General features: G+C 36.8%; 1 protein-coding gene across 3 annotated transcripts in view; it reads left to right on the top strand.

Moving 5' to 3' along the window:
• IDE (insulin degrading enzyme) overlaps positions 1–17,340 on the top strand; it is a 94,583-nt gene that overhangs the window by 50,553 nt on the left and 26,690 nt on the right. For all 3 annotated transcript variants that reach the window (XM_010819775.4, XM_015460599.3, NM_001075849.1), the window contains 8 exon segments: positions 4,347–4,459; positions 5,020–5,182; positions 6,757–6,849; positions 7,277–7,368; positions 8,277–8,357; positions 10,104–10,207; positions 14,944–15,046; positions 15,926–16,048. In XM_010819775.4, coding sequence (XP_010818077.1) covers positions 4,347–4,459; positions 5,020–5,182; positions 6,757–6,849; positions 7,277–7,368; positions 8,277–8,357; positions 10,104–10,207; positions 14,944–15,046; positions 15,926–16,048 — 872 coding nt within the window.

Below are 17,340 nucleotides of genomic sequence, written 5' to 3'. Positions count from 1 at the left end.
CTGCCTGCAATGCAGGAGTCCCAGGTTTGATCCCTGGGTTGGGAAGATCCCCTGGGGAAGGAAATGGCAGCCCACTCCAGTACTCTTGCCTGGAAAACCCCATGGACAGAGGAGCCTGGTGGGCTACAGTCCATGGGGCTGCAAAGAGTTGGACGCGACTGAGCGACTGCACTTTCACTTTTTTTGGTGCTCTACACATACAAAGGCAAGAAAAGGAAGTATAAAGGACAAGATTGAGAGATTTGACCTTCTAAAATTCAGAAAACTAAAAAATCAAAAGGCAGATGATTATAAACTAGGAAAACTATGAGAAAGCAACAAAGGTTTGATTCTAAAAGTGCAAATTAATGATAATATGTTGTTTCCCCTATTAAATTACCATAATCTTGGTTTGGATTTTGTTTTAACTAATACCTGTTATGAAGAGAGGTATTCTTTTGTGTTTGTTGTGTATACAATTGATGCAATTCCTCCACACTTTACAGAGGAGAGTTTAAGATGCATCACCCTTAAAAAATACATTTTTACGTCTAGAAGTGCAGTCTAAGGAAATCATCAGATTTGTTCAAACAGGTGATGTACAAGGATGTTTCAGTATAGTATTTATTAGTAAAAAGTTAGATGCAAGCTAAATGTTCATTAATAGGAGATTACTAGTGATCTTATAGCTATATCATAGAACATCTTACAGAAAATAGCATCCCTTCTCTCACTTTCTCACCTCCCAGCTGCTTTATTGTTCTTTAAAACATTTATCAAACATTTATCTTTAAAAATTATCACATATTTAATATTTAAAGAAATATTAAGCATTCTTTATTGTCTGCTGTGCCAGAATATGTCACTTGAGAAGAGAAACTGTTTTGTTCACTGATTTGTCTGGGTTAGTGCTTGGTACATCATAGGTACTCAGTAAATAAATATTGAATGAATAAATAGTTTTATGACAGTGTATTAATAGCATGGGAAATATTCTTAATGTATTAAATAGAAAACAAAAGCACTCTATAAAAATGCTATATGCTATATGATCCCATTTGGGGATTTCTTAAAAACTCTAATAGACGTAAATGGGAGACATAAGACAATGTAGAAGAACATACCAGAAATGTAATAATGTGCTATAGTAGTTAAGAGTTCATGCTCTAGAGTCTGAGAGCTTGGGTTTGAATTCCTAACACAACCACCTACCCAAGGTGTGGCTGTGAGCTAACAAAGTTACTTCTGTTCCCTGCTCTTCAGTTTTTGCATTGTTAAGACGGAAGTGGTACCTCATATCTGTTGTGAGGTTTAATTGAGATAATGCAGAAAAAGTGCATAGTACCTGGTGACACCCCAAATACTCCATAAATGGTAGCTGTTTGTAGCATTCCATAATCATGAGATTGTAGGAGACTTTTGTTTTCTTTTTTTTTTTTTCCTTCTTTGTTTTTCTAAGTTTTCTAAATTGGCAACCGTTACTTTTGTAGGTAGAAAATAAGCGCCTATGTTTATTTTAACTTGATAATAGAATGAGAATATAAAATGGGTCCAAGGAAAAGGCTAAAAAAAAAAAGTGTGTGTTCTGGGTTCTTTCTAAAGGTAGGTAAGTCTGTGGAGTGTAAAAACAAAAAAATCACTTGGTATTTAGAGCCTAGTCCTAGGAATAGGTTTCTAAACGTATTTTTGTTCATGTCCTCCTGAGATAAAACACATGGTTTCAGTAAGCACTTACTGGGCAAGTGATAATGACAACAGATGACTCAGACATGAACCCTGCCCTCAGTGTTCTTGATTTAGTGGAAGTGACAGAACGAGCATCTGAAAGAAACAAAGAGTTTCTTTGTTCCAGTTTGGTCTCCCTGTGTGACCTGAGTTCTGTGCTCAGCTGAGTGGATTTGATGACAGGTCTGGGAGAGGTGTCCTTATAGTACAGGGGTGTGTGGAAGAAACAGGATCTCTTAGAGGATTAATAGATAGTCTGCTCCTTCTTCTAGGAGGAGGGAAAAGGAAGAGTAACCAGGTGGCAGAATCTCTGTCACAAAGGGACAAAAAAGTTTTTCTGTTTTCCCATGAGGCCCTCTCTCTAGTTGCTGCTGCTGCTGCTAAGTCGCTTCAGTGGTGTCTGACTCTGTGCGACCCCATGGACTGCAGCCTACCAGGCTTCTCCGTCCATGGGATTCTCCAGGCAAGGACACTGGAGTGGGTTGCCATTTCCTCCTCCATCTCTCTAGTTGTGGCAGCACCAATTTCCTGGACACTTGACAAATAGGTAGCTGTCAAGTGGAGACCCTAGGATGGCCAAGTCCTGGTAGTGTAAAGATGAATGGGACTCAGTTCCCTGATTTCTGGTAGCTCACAGCCTAATGGTGAAGACAGATGTTGCTTTATGGTACAATTGCCTTACCTTTAAAAAGCTGCACAGTGAATTTGTGCTTTGAAAAGGAAAGGCATTCCCTAGTAGAATCTTGCTGTAAAGGGCCCCACTGTCGTCAGCATTTCAGGTTGACAAATCATTGTTGGCCACCCTGCTTGTTTCCAGTTACATGTCCCATCTGTCTGTCTCTTTATGTCAGATGTCTCTGACATCTTTCACTCAAGATACACCCACTTCACTCCTGAGTTCACTTGTCATGTAACAGGCAGCCACAGGCTGGGCCTTTTATTTGGCTTTGGACATGTTAAAGTTCTTCATAGAAGTCCAAAAAATTGAAGTAAAAATGTGTATGTTTTATAAATAAAGTGCACATACCCACATTCATAGACCTAAAAGAGAACTTCACACACTATATATATATATATATATACACATACATACAATTGTCAAATGGTGATTAAGTGTTTTTTAACAGAGTTCATGGAGAAGTTCAAAACAGGTCATAGAATATCAAGGGAAATTTCTTATTTGATTCAAATGCTTTCTGACAGTAATAAGTGATGAATGTTTATACCATTTATAAATAACCTATTTTTGAGGAGACAGAAGCAAGGTGAGTGGTTATCTTGTTTATAAAAAGATAACGTTTTCCACTTTTTTTCTTTTTAGAATAATAGTAACACGTATGCATAGAAGAAAATTTGTCCCATACAGAAATATATAAAAATGGAAATCAATTCTTCTTCCTCATCCCACTTTATGAGCACTGTGCCCTCTTCAAAGATAGTCAACTAAATCATTTTTTGTTATACTTCTAAAAGTAGAATTTCATTAATAGGTTTAGATTGATGTATATCTGTTAAAAATTAAATGAGATTATACTACATGACATTGAAATCTGTAGTTTTCACTTAACAGAAATTTGAGATATTTTCATATCAGCCCATACACATCTCCCTGTCATTGATGACTACCTAAAATTCCAATGTAGAGATGTCTTATAGCATGTACACATTGATAGATGCTTCAGTCACTTGCAGTTTTTATTGTTTTTATAAAAACGATACTGCAGTGAACATCTCATCTATATAACTTTATAAACTTTGCAAATACAGTTCTCTATAAAAAATATAGATAGATGATAACGTAGAAGAATTTCATACACATGGCTGTATAATCTTACCAACAATTACAAATCTTTGCTTGAGTTTGACAGAGTGTGATACAGATCATATAATGTTAGACCTTGGAAGAAACTTGTGGTCACCCTCTCCAGCTTTCATGTTTCATAGAATCTGGAGTGCTTAACCAGTTTGTCTAAATGCTCTTTTGACGTAATTTGTTGGTGTTAGAGTTGGGTTAGAATCAAAGTCCTCTGATCCCCTGACCCAGGATTCTTCTCACCATTTTATACTATTTTCCCACAAAATCAGTTACTTACAGATGCTAACATTTGACTTTTAATAATAGGTTTAGACTGTTGAAAAGTTAATGTTATTGTCTATCAGCCAGTGGTTTAGTATGTTTCTGTTGGAAATTGTAGATAAAATAGTCAGTTTCCAAATGCCACTAATTATTCTATTATTGTTTCTAATGTTTATTTTTAAATTATTTCAAGATAATATTTGTAAAATAGTTTTTTAAACTATAAAGAGGCAGACATTTGTGAGGTATAATCGTTATCAATATTGCATAGCTACAGAAGTTATACAGGTTCTGGTAGGGTTTAACTGAATGCTTCAACTTATCAGATGGAGTTTTTAAAGAATTCCTAGGCTTTCCTTTTAGTAGTCCTGAAATTTTTCAGGAAATCCTAAGGTCCTCCCCATCAGTGTTATTGAGATATAATTAAAATATAACATTGTATAAATTTAAGGTATACAACATAATGATTTTATATAGGTACATGTATAATCCTAAGGTTTTAAATACTACCCACTAGGTGTTATGATTAGTTTAAGTTCTGTTTCTGTTGTCTGTTTTCTTGTAGAATCTTTGGATGATTTGACTAATCTGGTGGTAAAGTTATTTTCTGAAGTAGAGAACAAAAATGTCCCGTTGCCAGAATTTCCTGAACATCCTTTCCAAGAAGAACATCTTAAAGTAAGTGCATGTATTGCTAGTATTTTTTTTTTTCTGTTTTAAATTTATGGACATAACATATGCCTAGTTTGCCAAAGAGTACATAGAACATTTTAGAGGTTTCATTATTTATATGGTTTTTTATATTTGTCTGGGTAGTCAAATGAAATCAGTTTCACATATACTAGAGACATGTATCACCAAAAAGGTAACAATATGTTCTGATCTGTTCATGCTAAAAGTAGTTTTGGTAGCTATAACCTTGGCAGACTGTAGAAGCTGTTAAGCAGTGCCAGAAGGCAAGCGTCCAAAAGTACCGAGCCGCGTGGTCCAGGGGACCAAACATGGGCCGCATACCTGTGATGAAATCGCACTAAGAAAGAGCCCGGTCGTTTATTTCTGTTTGGTCAGTATGATTTTCTCTGGCAATTGATTCTCTCCTCAATTTGGGATTCCTCTGTGAAAATCAGGGTTGTTGTTGTTTGTTTTAAATCAGTATTCTAAATAGTTTGTAAATTTTTTTCTTTTCAGTAGGATTTATACATAGCTAATCTTTTGTGGTTTGTTTTTTTCCGCCCCAGCAACTTTACAAAATAGTACCCATTAAGGATATTAGGAATCTTTATGTGACATTTCCCATACCTGACCTTCAGAAATACTACAAATCAAATCCCGGTCATTATCTCGGTCATCTCATTGGGCATGAAGGTCCTGGAAGTCTGTTATCAGAACTTAAATCAAAGGGTGAGTCTCTTGGGTCCCAGCTTATGAGGGTAGTACCCCATCTCCATCATTTTTTTTTTTTTTACTCTGGCTCTCACTTCTCCTAAATATTTCCCTGTGAAGGGATATTTTCAGATGAGACTAGAGTTTATGGGAGAGTGAGGTGATGGTTGTTAATATGCTTTTGTTTTTTCTTTGGGGTTTTTGTTTTTGTCTTTTTTCTTTTTTTTTTTTTTTTATTCTTCCAATTTTATTTTATTTTTAAACTTTACATAATTGTATTAGTTTTGCCAAATATCAAAATGAATCCACCACAGGTATACATGTGTTCCCCATCCCGAACCCTCCTCCCTCCTCCCTCCCCATACCATCCCTCTGGGCCGTCCCAGTGCACCAGCCCCAAGCATCCAGCATCGTGCATCGAACCTGGACTGGCAACTCGTTTCCTACATGATATTTTACATGTTTCATTGCCATTCTCCCAAATCTTCCCACCCTCTCCCTCTCCCACAGAGTCCATAAGACTGTTCTATACATCAGTGTCTCTTTTGCTGTCTCGTACACCGGGTTATTGTTACCATCTTTCTAAATTCCATATATATGCGTTAGTATACTGTATTTATGTTTTTCCTTCTGGCTTACTTCACTCTGTATAATAGGCTCCAGTTTCATCCACCTCATTAGAACTGATTCAAATGTATTCTTTTTAATGGCTGAGTAATACTCCATTGTGTATATGTACCACAGCTTTCTTATCCATTCATCTGCTGATGGACATCTAGGTTGCTTCCATGTCTTGGCTATTATAAACAGTGCTGCGATGAACATTGGGGTACACGTGTCTCTTTCCCTTCTGGTTTCCTCAGTGTGTATGCCCAGCAGTGGGGTTGCTGGATCATAAGGCAGTTCTATTTCCAGTTTTTTAAGGAATCTCCACACTGTTCTCCATAGTGGCTGTACTAGTTTGCATTCCCACCAACAGTGTAAGAGGGTTCCCTTTTCTCCACACCCTCTCCAGCATTTATTGCTTGTAGACTTTTGGATCGCAGCCATTCTGACTGGTGTGAAATGGTACCTCATAGTGGTTTTGATTTCATAATTTGTTTTACCTTTTTGGTATTGAGCAGTGAAGTTTAAATATTTCAAAAGATATTTTGGCCCATGTTTTAAATAAGATAGAGGTTAAAAAAAGTAAATTTCATATTGTATATTATTTACCATCTCTATGAAATGAGCTGAAACATTTATCTACTCTTATCCATCAAATCCATCAAAGGGTGTATTAATACTAGGATCAGTCAGTAGATTGCCAAGGTTCCTCTCCACTTAGACTCTGTATATAGCACTTAAGCACAGTAGTCTACTCTTGATTTGGGAAATGATTTGAGGAGTCCCAAGGAAAACTCCCAACCCCCAAAATTCCTTGAATCTTTTGCAGTGCCTGAAACTGCTTTTCTGAACTGATTTTTGCCCAGTCTTTTCTGCAGAATGCCCTTCTAGTCTCTTGGGAATATATAGAATTAATTTTTAAAATAAAATTCCTTGTCTTAAAAGAAGACACAAGCAATCACGTTGATTTCCTTTGAATGTTACAGGCTGGGTAAATACTCTTGTTGGTGGGCAAAAGGAAGGAGCCCGAGGTTTTATGTTTTTTATCATTAATGTGGACTTGACTGAGGAAGGATTATGTAAGTATTGGCCATTTTTGAATGAAAATTGATTTTTTATGATTAACTTTTATTAACTTATTTATGCTCTGGATCTGTTTTTTTGTTGTAAAGCTATAAAGACTTTAATTTATACTGTTTTATCTGTTGTAACTTGGCCTCCATTTCATGGGTGATTTTCCCTCCTTAACAACTAATCATTATGTTGCACTTATAAAATGTGTACTTGACTTTTTAGTTACTCATTTATTACCCCAAAGTCCCTTCTGTCACAAATCCCAGATCTTGGAAGGCCATGTATGTGGGACCCTAAACCTAGTCACAGGGAGGTGAGAAGTCCATTTCTAAGGGGGACCATTTCTCCTTACCTGACTTAACTTAGGAATAAGCTCCTTGCTTTGAAGGATTTGAAGACTGAATGTTTTTTAAGTGTGCACTTTTTTTCCAGTACATGTTGAGGATATAATTTTGCACATGTTTCAATACATTCAGAAGTTACGAGCAGAAGGACCTCAAGAATGGGTTTTCCAAGAGTGCAAGGTACTTTCTTTCACCAAAATTTCTCTTATGGAAAGTTTTCAAGAAACAAGTATGTGTGAGTTTAAGGCCCAGTGAAATTTTTTAAGTTTTTATTGTTCCTAATTTAAACTCTAAAATTTTGAAATGCATAGTAGCTTTAGTTAAGGCCTAGTCTTAACTAGTCTGATTGGTTACCTGACGCACAATTAAAGGTTAAGGCATCAAGTAGCCTCTTTTTAGGAGGAAAAGGAAAGAAACAAATAGATTGATTTTCTGTCCCTGAGAAGAAAGCCAGGAGTTTCTTGAGCTTTTATGTATCAGTGTTTACTCCAGTTCTCTGTCTGAAGCTGTATCTAAAATTTGTATTGAACTCTCAAAGAAACAGTGAATTGTTATATATATTATTGTGTTCTTAAAAGTGATTTTATTGTTGTATGTAGGGAAAGCCTGTCCTTTTCTTTCTTTTTTTGCATAAAACAAAAGGTATTTGTCTTTTAAATTTTTAAAGGCTTCTTTTAAGAGTTTTTTTTTAAACATCTGCTTTAAGATCTATTCAAGACTGAAATGTATTTTGTTTAAAGGTATAATCTCTGTGAAACTTAGGACAGTAACTTCTAATCAGGCTACAGTTCTCTGAAAGGGTCAGTAAAATCATCATCTATGCAACTGATGAATCTCACAGGATTCCTTCACAGTTTTCCAGATTCTTTGACTAATAGTTTCAACAGTTTAGCCTATAGAATCATATTCTATATTTGTTATTTTCATTTGTGTTCTGTACATTTCTAAATCAAGCATAGCCATTTTTTCAGAAAGTGATAGTTATATATGGAGGAAAATAGGAGGCAAGCCAACCCCCACCGCCAAGGAAAAAAGTATTTCTAAATAACAGGTAACTTATATCTAATTGGATTAATTTTTCATTTTAGGACTTGAATGCTGTTGCTTTTAGGTTTAAAGATAAAGAGAGACCACGGGGTTATACCTCTAAGATTGCAGGAATATTACATGTAAGTTTATTGTTATTTTACTCTATACTTTGGCACATGGAGTGTTTCAGTGATCCTGTATATGTTACTTTCAGTACTATACAAATCATAAAAATTGAAGCTACAGTGTAAAACTTTAGACTTTGTAGCAACTAGTAAACTCTGATGCGAAGACATATTTAAAATCTTAATTTTCATCATCCTGAAAATCATCATCTGTAATATTTTCATTACATAGACATCATGCTTACTGGCTTTAAATATTTTTCAGTTCTACTATGTGTCATGTGCTACTTATGTGAAAGCTATAAATCACCCTCTTTTCTCTGTTTCCATTGCTGTCACCCTAATATGAGCTACCTTCATTTCTTACCTGGATTACCATCATAGACTCTTAGCTGAATTCGTGTTTGCCGTCTCCCTAGCTTTAGTGTTTTTTCCCTGCCTCAATGATCTTTTGAAAACCCAAATCAGATTATTTCACTCCTCTGTGTCAAGACTTTCAGTGGTTTCCCGTCAGAGTTGAAATAGATCTAAATTTTTACCTGACCCATAATGACATCTGACTCCAGCCTCTCTCTGACAGAATTCCATATCACTCCCCGTCCCACCTCTCTCATTCCCATTCCACTCCAGCTATCCTGGCTCTTTGTCTAATCTTTAAGCGTTTAAGTTTTTTCTTCCCTCTCAGGGCCCTGTCATTTGCTGTTTTTTTCTGCCTGGAACACTTACAGTCTTTGCATGGCTAGGTTCTTCTCGTTTGGGTCTCCACTCAGATGTCTCTGCTTTAGAGACACCTTCCCTGACCTCTCAATCATGACCCTGCCCCTTTTAAATTTTCTTCATAGCATCTTATCAGTATAATGACAGTATTTGTTTGTTTATTGTCCACCTCCCTCCCAGTTAGAGGACTTCCCTGGTAGCTCAGACAGTAAAGTGTCTGCCTACAATGCAGGAAACCTGGGTTCAATCCCTGGGTTAGGAAGATCTCCTGGAAAAGGAAATGGCAACCCGCTCCAGTATTCTTGCCTGGAAAATCCCATAGACAGAGGAGCCTGGTAGGCTGCAGTCCATGGGGTTGCAAAGAGTCGGACAAGACTGAGCGACATCACTTTCCTCCCAGTTAGAACATGAGCTCTTTATAGAACAGGGACGTCATCTGTCTTACCTACCATTGTACCCACAGCAGCACCTAGAACAGTGCCTGGCACGGAGTAGGGTGTTCATTACATACTTGTTGAATGAATGAATCAGTCTGTCTCAGTAAGTTCCCCTTACTAAAAAGCTTCTTCCACATTATTTTTCTTTAGTAACTAAAAATATAAGCCATTTTTCCTCCATAACAACTTTGTAAATGCTTGTCTGATTTCATTCATAGAAGTTAAAGAAAAAATTCTATTAAAATATATATACTTTATATTAAGAATCCTATAGATGCCAGCATTTAATCACCAAATTTCTTTTAATCGACACTCAATTTTTAGCTAGAGGTATTAGTTGTTCCCTGAAAAAATGTACTTTTGTTCTCTGTAATGTAAATTATTTGGGGATTAACTGTAAAATTATCCCACAATATGAAATTGCTTAAAGTGTGGTAAGAAAGGGAAAAGATTCAGAAATCTTTACAATGAAATAAAATTTAATTGGAGGGAAGAGGGGGGTGTAAAATAGAGGATTTTATGTGTTAAAGATCTGTTTGCTTTAATAAGTTAAACTGTATCATAGCCTTACACATTTTACTTTTGTATTTATTTTCCTTTTAAAAAGTATTATCCCCTAGAAGAAGTGCTCACAGCTGAATATTTACTGGAAGAATTTAGACCAGATTTAATAGAGATGGTTCTCGATAAACTCAGACCAGAAAATGTCCGGTGAGTCACTCTACAGATTTTACTGTTATATACTAGATTTTCAGTGATAGTTTGAATCTAAAAATTTGAAATTTTGAATAAAATGCTTTTAAACTTTTTATGAAGCATGATTACAAAAGTAGAATCAGTATAATGAACCAATACCAAACTTCAGCAATCAGTACATGGCTAGCCTTTTTGATCTTTTCCCACACTTCTTCACTCACCCTTCCTCCAGTCTTGATTATTTTAAGTCAGTATCTTGAAAACATGAAGATTCTTTTTTTTTTAAAAAAAACAACATAATCATAATTTCCTTATGAATAAGATATAATAATAGATTGTCTTAATCTGGCTTCATCCTAACTCTAACTCCCAAAGGGTTGGCTCATTTATCTTGTTTTATAAGCAAGTGAGGACACCCTCTGTTTTTTTAAGTGAAAGTAAGGATTACAGTCTCAATGCTTCTGACTGGCCAGTGGTTAATCAGGAAACCAAAAATTGGAGGAGCTGTTAGGCTAACAAATATTTCTATTAGAGGAGGATCAGCCCTAAAGAGCTTATGAGCTACCACATGATATTTATGCCTTCAAATTGAATTTCATCTATATTTTCTAAAAGTCAAGAATAAAAGGTATACGTTTGGTGCATATTTTGCATTTTTTATTTTTCTCCCCTTTTGAGCACATATTTCCAGAATTCTGGGAACTTGGTGATTGAGTAAACATGTTTTTTGGACCAGTCATTTTATGAATAAAATCAACAATCTGATAGAACTTTTTGAAAAAATCTTCTGACAAAACCGTTCTATCAGTCACTTTCCTAGCTACCATTGTTTGAACTTTTTCAGACATATCCTAGCAACAAACCGTAGAGAGACTAAATTAAAAGAAATATTATTGGTGGTTATACAAAATCGGTACATGTGGTAAAATGACATAAAACTATACATACACATTGTACCAACAACAGTTTCCTGGTTTTGATATTATAATAGGTAAAATATAACCATTGAGGGAAGCTGGGTAAAGAGGATACAGGACCTCCCTGTACTATTTTTGCAACTTCCTAACTATAGAAGTATGTAACTATATCAAAATAAAACATTAAAAAATTTTTAAGTATTTACAATAGCAACAAAAGCATAAAATATTTAGGAATTAATTTAATCAAAGATGAACAAGATCTCTACACAAAAAACTATCAAACAGTGCCAAGAGATATTTAAAGACCTTGTTCATAGATTAGGAGACTTGATTTTATTAAAATATCCATCCTCTCCAGTTTGATTCACAGACTCAATGTAATCACAATCAAAGTCCTAGTAGGCTTTTTTCCTTAAGTTATTGGTAAGCTGATTCCAGAATTCATATGGATCTACAAAGGACCTAGATTAGTTGGAACACTTCTACACAGAAAAAGAACAGTTGGAGGATTAACACTGCCAGATCTGAAAGCTTACTCTAATGCCATAGTACTTAAGATGGTTATAGTACTGTCATAAAGACAGACAAATAAATCACTGATTTTTGTGCCTTTTTTCTTCCTCTGTTGTGTATCTTTAAAAAATATGATTTAATATCGTGATATTGTAGAATTCAACTAGTAAGAGGATAGAATTTATCTAGTTGAATCCCTTTTAAAAAGTGATGAAACTGAACCCTGGAGACTTGCCCAATTTAGATCTTAACTGTGATTTTGGCAAGATCTCAAAGAGAGTCATGATATCAACCAGAATTTGTTTCTGATGGCCAGGTCTGTGCAGTTCCTACTAATTCTTTTTTAAATTCGTCACAGTTACCTGTGAAGCCTCTTCTCATTATCAGCTGTCTTCCCTCTTTTCTGTCTCAGGGATTATTTGCAAAGGTGTCATGAGAATTCATCCCTTGGCAATGATATTGCCTTTTAATGTCTATAGATTAATAATGTCAAGATTATTTCTGAATGGGTCCCATCAGCAGTGACCGCTATTCTTTCCTCTGAACACTTCTAAGTGGCTGACTTGAACTCAGCAGTCAGCATTCATTCTAGCCCACTGTTTCTTTTTCTTAGTATTGTAAGTTTCAGTATGAAACTAAAGGATCATTTTCTCTCATATTTCCAAGGATCCTATTGGTACCATGTACTGTGCTGTGCTGTGCTGAGTTGCTAAGTTGTGTGCGACTCTTTGCGACTCCATGGTCTGTAGCCCACCAGGTTCCTCTGTCCATGGGGATTCTCCAGGCAAGAATACTGGAGTGGATTGCCATGCCCTCCTCTGTTAGTACTGTATCAGTAGCCAATTCTTTGTAGATGAGATTAAAGAATAGCATTGCCCCCCTCCCCCACTAGGAAAAAACTCATCGAGACTAGGTTTGTTTTTATTATTATTAGCATAATTAGGTTTCCAGCAGATAGTCTAAGGTGCTGCAGTGTCCATGCCAGTTTTTCTCAGTTGTCTGCAGTTAAACATACTGTAGCTGTCTGTGGGGTACCTCAGTTACTGTGCCTTTCTTCTCCTAATTGACGTCCTCTTGTGCTTCCACACTCTGATTTGTAGATTTCTGTATGTTTGACATGTGTCTAATCTGTCTCTTCTGTTATTTCCCCTTCATAATTTGTTTGAAAGTATATACATACTCTATCATTTTATTTCAGTTTTTAATTCCTCGATGATACGCTAACTCTTGGTCTCTCTGTTTGTTAGGCCAATATTTGGTATTTACCTAGTTTGAGGAGCCTCATGGTAACATTTCACCTGTTACCCATACACTTTACTTTGGTATCTAACTACGCAAATCTCTCAGGATTGTACCTAGTAAACTGCCCTTCTCCCCCTTCTTTAACTTCCTCCTCAACCTACATTGTCTGCTTCTTTCTGTGTCATATAGGCATCCTCTAGAACATTTGGCAGCTTTCCCTGAGTTTTTTCACTTCCTTGCTCAGAACTGAGTTTAAAGTTTCCTTGTTCCAGAAGGCAAGTCCACTGCTGAATGAATGCTCCAGTCTTCATAAGTTGTAATCAATCCCTTGTTCATTCTTCTGATACATGGGGCTGTCATTCAGGGAAATCACAGCCATCTGTGTAATAAACTTTTGCAAAATCAAGCATCTCAGGGAAGAGAAGATGGGAATACCACCTCTCTACCATCTAATTCTACTTCCTAACATATTTTTAGGTGTCTTCCTAATAATTAATCCATTCATTCTTTGAGAAATCAGCAGGAGTGGAAGCAGTTTCTATGACTGAGTCTTAGCTGGCTCTGTCATGTATTGAGTGAATGTCCTTAAGAAACATCATGTACTCCTCATGTGGCCATGTGAGCTCTATATACATTACACGTACCCCTCATAAGGGATTCTCAAATTGCCAACATGGATACAATATCCGAACTCTTTCATCTGTCAGACCCTTGGATTCTTCTGTGTGTTTCTGTGGAACATATTCTTATTTAGCATGTTTTCTAGAACAGATAGTGGTCAGTGGCAGCTAGACCAGATCAGGAATACTGTAAACTAGAAGATTAAGTCAGTCGTTCTCACAGACAGGTGAGTCAGATTGCTTGTAATATTTACCCTGAAGCAAGTGAGAAGGCCAAGTCCAACTAGCCAGGTAGTCTATTTTATCTAGAATGAATAAGAAGTAGACGGTGGTCTTGACCGTCAGGCACTGGAGTTGAGGCAATCCAGTGATGGGCAGGTGTTTGGAACACAGAGATTAGGATTCTGAAAATGAATGGGTGTTCAGTAGAGGGGAGTTTTGATTGAAAGGAGTGGACTTTGAGCTGTGAGACTGACAATCAGAGACTGGAACCTAACCTCTGGGAGGATAAGTGAGAACAAGCAAGAATAGACATGAACCTAGTTGTCTGAACTGGGACATAAAGAAGCGAAACCAATAACAGGACTGACTACATGGCAAGCCTTCCGAGCTGCTGGCCTAGCACTCTACTGACACGATTCAAAAGGACTGCTCCCAGTCTGGCGTTGAGCCAGCTAGTTAGAGTGAAATGATTCTAACTTTGATAATTAAAAGGCAGCAACCTTCCCTAGGACAGGAGCTCCACTGGTACAGAGCTTCTTCTGCTTCTTTGCTTATAATCTTCTGACATTTTACCTCTGCCTTCCCTCCCTAAACTGTTTTTTTCCCCTTCTCATTTCTCTTCTGTGAAGTTCCTACTAGCCCATCAGAGAAAGAAATGTTTTTCTTGGTCCTATCCCCATCTACCCTGGCCGCAGGAAGGCCAGTGTAAATTTAATACATACAGTTAATTGATGATAGTGTCTGGCAGGAAAAAAAAAAAAAAACAGTACAAATTAGCAAGTTACAATGAAAGAATGTTTTTAGTTTTTTTGGTTTTCTGAATGAGCCAACAAGTTTTCTTAGCCATTTTTGTAACCTTGGGCCTGAGCTGTTCCTAGGAAGGAGTACTTTGTTGTGCTTTTTTCAAAGACTATTTTTCAACTGACCTTTGTTCCTTTTTTTTTTCCCCTAGCTACTCTTCTTTTAAGATTCTAGTCAATAGCATTCATAATAAGAATCTTCTTTGCAAGCAGTTTTTCACACCCAAAATGATGGGCTATAATCAAAGGGTAACAGAGACTGTGATCAGAGACTGCTGTACATACATAGCCATTTCACCTAAGCCTCATAGAACTTACTTGGTCTTAGAAGCCCAACACATTCTTGGACATTTATTCATATTTTCATGAGTCAGATTCTATAAATTTATATATACAACATGAATTTATAGGTTTTTTTTTCCATCTATTTCTAGGGTTGCAATAGTTTCCAAATCTTTTGAAGGAAAAACTGATCGCACAGAAGAGTGGTACGGAACCCAGTACAAACAAGAAGCTATACCAGACGAAGTCATTAAGGTAGGGTTAGCCCATCTGTGAAGAAGCCGGATGTGTGAGGGATACGCAAGAACATGAGCTCCCTGGATCAACCAATTCCCTGCCCAGAGTGTGGAGAGTCGTGGCCCAGCACTGTCTGTACCCTCCAAGAGGCGTAAACAGGGAGGTAGAGAGCTGGAGCATAGGATTTACATGAAGAAATGACACTATAGCCATCTTCTCACATGTCTGTCAGACCAGCAGGGCAGACTTCAGCCTCACGCAGTCAAAGATCATTGGAGTTCAAAGTCCACAGGGATGCACAGGCACCAAGACAGGCAGGAAGAGATGGAAACAGGGAACCTGAAAGACAGATGCGAGGGTTTCTGAGAGCTCATGATCTTGCTCTGAACACACGTGGGGAGCAGTTTCTGGGATTCATACTGTCTTCACCTTAGGAGGGGCTATATTTTATGCCTCATATTGTATTATCCATACATGCAAGTAACTTAGTATAGCTGCAAGTTTAAGTCTTAGACTAACCACCGGTTGTCTGGCAGTTGTGGAAGTATGTCTCTGTGCAGGTTATTCTCCAGTTCTCTAAAGAGCTAGAGCAGATGTGATCTTCATACGTTAGCCTCCGCGTTCCATAGTCTCCAATTGTTCCTTCATGTCGGCTGATCATTTTAGAGATGTATAAAGAAGAAAGATAGATAAGTGTAAAACCTTGATTAGTTCCAGAGATTCCAACTCAAGTTTCATGAAAAGTCATTGCTAGATTTTGGAAGTAGCCTCTCTATATAAGAATGCTGACATTTATTCCCTTATTGTTTGCCTGGATATTAAGCAAAGTGAGTGTTTTAAACCCTTAAATCAGATTCTAATCACTTTTGTTTGTATATTTTTTCACTCTTCATCCAGAAATGGCAAAATGCTGATCTGAATGGGAAATTTAAACTTCCAATGAAGAATGAATTTATTCCTACAAATTTTGAAATTTTATCATTAGAAAAAGAAGCAACGCCATACCCTTCTCTTATTAAGGTAATATGTTAGAATCAGTGATATTAAAGTTAGGGGACAGACCTATTACTTGGAGGGGACTAGAGCGATGGTTTCTTGCATTTGGTACTATATTGATTTAGGGGGCTCCCACCCCAGAGATAACAGAAGAGTTGCAGAGATAATAACTAAAAAAAATATTAAAAGGCTAAAAATGTCAAAACAAACAAAACTGCTGTAGAGCATAGACTCTAGGGAATTGTTTGCTTTGCAGAAAATAAAGTAGTAAGTCTGGACTATAATTCGTCTGTTAAAAGATATAACTCAGTGTTGAAAGCCTTTTTTCCGTGTTCACTGAAGACCCAATAAGGAAGTAGACTTACGCTGCATCATGAAAGTTAAAGATAAGAAAGAATCTCTAAAGCCTGGAAGAGAGCATATCCAGGGGAAGCTGTTGGATTTCCTGCCCTTATAAACAATTCTTTCTCATTTTGAAAGAGTGGCTGTATGAAGTTGGTGGAGTTATAAGTCCGTGGAATGAATGATTGAGAAGGGGGTTTTCTTTCTCCAGATGTTCTTGTCATGTCATTATTTCACACCTTGGGTAGATTGTGTGGGAAAATGGATCAAATTATTACGGCACATCCTCTTTTCTAAACTTTAAAACTAACTTTTTATAAACTTACTTCCATAGACAAACATCTTTCTTTCCCTTCAAAAGACCTAACATTAAGTCATTGAGACAAGAGTTATTTTTTCTTTTAAAAATTAGATTTTAATGAGTTAAAGGTTGGGTTATTCAAAGAGAAAGCTTATTTACTTTTCCTAATTTTTTGTGTGTTTTAAATAGGCCATCTTAGCATAAAATAAGGATAACACTAAACCATTTATGTCTCTTCTCAGAGTTCCAAGGTAGTTTCAAGTGAACTCTAAGACTTTATATAATTTGGTATGAATGAGTGAGTGGAGAGTCGAGGGAGTGGCTTATTTATTCATCCTTGGCTGTATTAGTTATCCATTGCTGTATAACAAATTACTCTAACATTCAGCAGCTTAAAACCACATTTATTTTTTCTCATGCAGCTTCCAAGGGACAGGAATCTGGAAGTAGCTCTGTTGGGTAGTTCTGGCTCAGGGTCTCCCATGAGAGAGATGGTCAAGCTGTTGGATGGAGCTTTGGTCGACTGAAGGCCCAACTAGGGCTGGAGAAGTCTCTTCCAAGTTCAGTTGTGTGGTTTGGGGAAGATCTTAGTTCTTTACTACATGGGCTTCTCCATAGAGTTTCTTGACACAGCAGCTGGCTTCCCCTAAAATGTGAGATCCAAGAGGGAAAA

This window comes from Bos taurus, chromosome 26 (genome assembly GCF_002263795.3).
Source record: "Bos taurus isolate L1 Dominette 01449 registration number 42190680 breed Hereford chromosome 26, ARS-UCD2.0, whole genome shotgun sequence".
Taxonomy (NCBI): domain Eukaryota; kingdom Metazoa; phylum Chordata; class Mammalia; order Artiodactyla; family Bovidae; genus Bos; species Bos taurus.
This window is presented reverse-complemented; position numbering and strand designations above follow the sequence as displayed.